Source organism: Apis dorsata, unplaced genomic scaffold (assembly GCF_000469605.1).
Source record: "Apis dorsata unplaced genomic scaffold, Apis dorsata 1.3 scaffold_344, whole genome shotgun sequence".
Taxonomy (NCBI): domain Eukaryota; kingdom Metazoa; phylum Arthropoda; class Insecta; order Hymenoptera; family Apidae; genus Apis; species Apis dorsata.
Genome location: NW_006263611.1, coordinates 203,824 through 204,922, shown reverse-complemented (window position 1 = coordinate 204,922; position 1,099 = coordinate 203,824). Strand labels below are relative to the sequence as shown.

General features: G+C 35.3%; 1 protein-coding gene across 1 annotated transcript in view; it reads left to right on the top strand.

Annotated features, from left to right (window-relative positions):
- LOC102674266 (muscle calcium channel subunit alpha-1) overlaps window positions 1-1,099 on the top strand; it is a 27,564-nt gene that overhangs the window by 13,175 nt on the left and 13,290 nt on the right. The window contains exons 22-24 of the mRNA XM_031511718.1: window positions 85-252; window positions 345-432; window positions 1,028-1,099. Of these exons, the coding sequence (XP_031367578.1) occupies window positions 85-252; window positions 345-432; window positions 1,028-1,099 (328 nt within the window). The remainder of the gene's footprint in view (window positions 1-84; window positions 253-344; window positions 433-1,027) is intronic.

Below are 1,099 nucleotides of genomic sequence, written 5' to 3'. Positions count from 1 at the left end.
AGAGAGAGAGAGAGAGAGAGAGAGAGAGAGAGAGTCTCCTCCCTCGTGCTCGAATCAATCAATCGAATTATCCTTCTGCTCGTAGGTTCTCCAGAAGTTCGACTATTTCTTCACCACTGTATTCACGATCGAGATCTGTTTAAAGATGATCTCTTACGGTTTCATTATACACGAGGGTGCATTCTGTCGATCGGCATTCAACCTGCTCGATCTTCTAGTCGTGTGCTCCTCTCTGATCTCTATGTCTTTCAGGTAAGAGAATTGTTCGCGAGTTCCATTCCTTTCCTTGATCCCTTCGTTAAAAAATATAGGAAATATATTTTTATCTATATTCATGTTTCCAGCTCCGGGGCATTTTCCGTCGTCAAAGTTCTTCGCGTGTTACGCGTGTTGAGGCCTCTACGCGCCATCAATCGTGCCAAAGGATTGAAGGTATCTTTCTTTTTCTTTCGCGTTTACATAAAAACGGACGAACCTGGATAATATTATATGTAGCATTAGCCCCGAAGTAGTAGTAACGTTTCACGAGTGAAGAGATTTTTTTTTTTTTTAAGTTTCGATATTTCGTTTCTTTGAACCGAGTCGCGGTTTTAAAATTCACGCGAGATTCCTTTTTCACGATTAATAATAATGTGTACGTACTTGAGAGATGCATTACTTATGCATTTCAATTTTCGCGTCGCAGAGGAAATTAGAATAAAATGGAATTTAAAATGAATCTGATGATAATTCCTTTTTTTTCCTCTTTATTTATAGTTTCCTTTGCGATTCGAAAAAATAATATCTTGAAAAAAACAAAAAAAAAAAGAAAAGTAAAAAAAAAAAAAAAAAAAACAGAAACGAAACGTAAGAAATAAAAAAAGAAAATAAAATAGGAAAAAAAAGACGAGGGTGTCCGACGAATAATAATAATAATAATAATAATAATAATAATAATAATAATAATAATAATAATAAAATTAATTGGCACACGTAATCTGATTTCTGTAAAAGAGCGAATCTATATTATGATTAATGTTGAACCCAGCACGTAGTACAGTGCGTCATCGTAGCGGTAAAGACTATCGGAAACATAGTCCTCGTCACCAGCCTCCTGCAG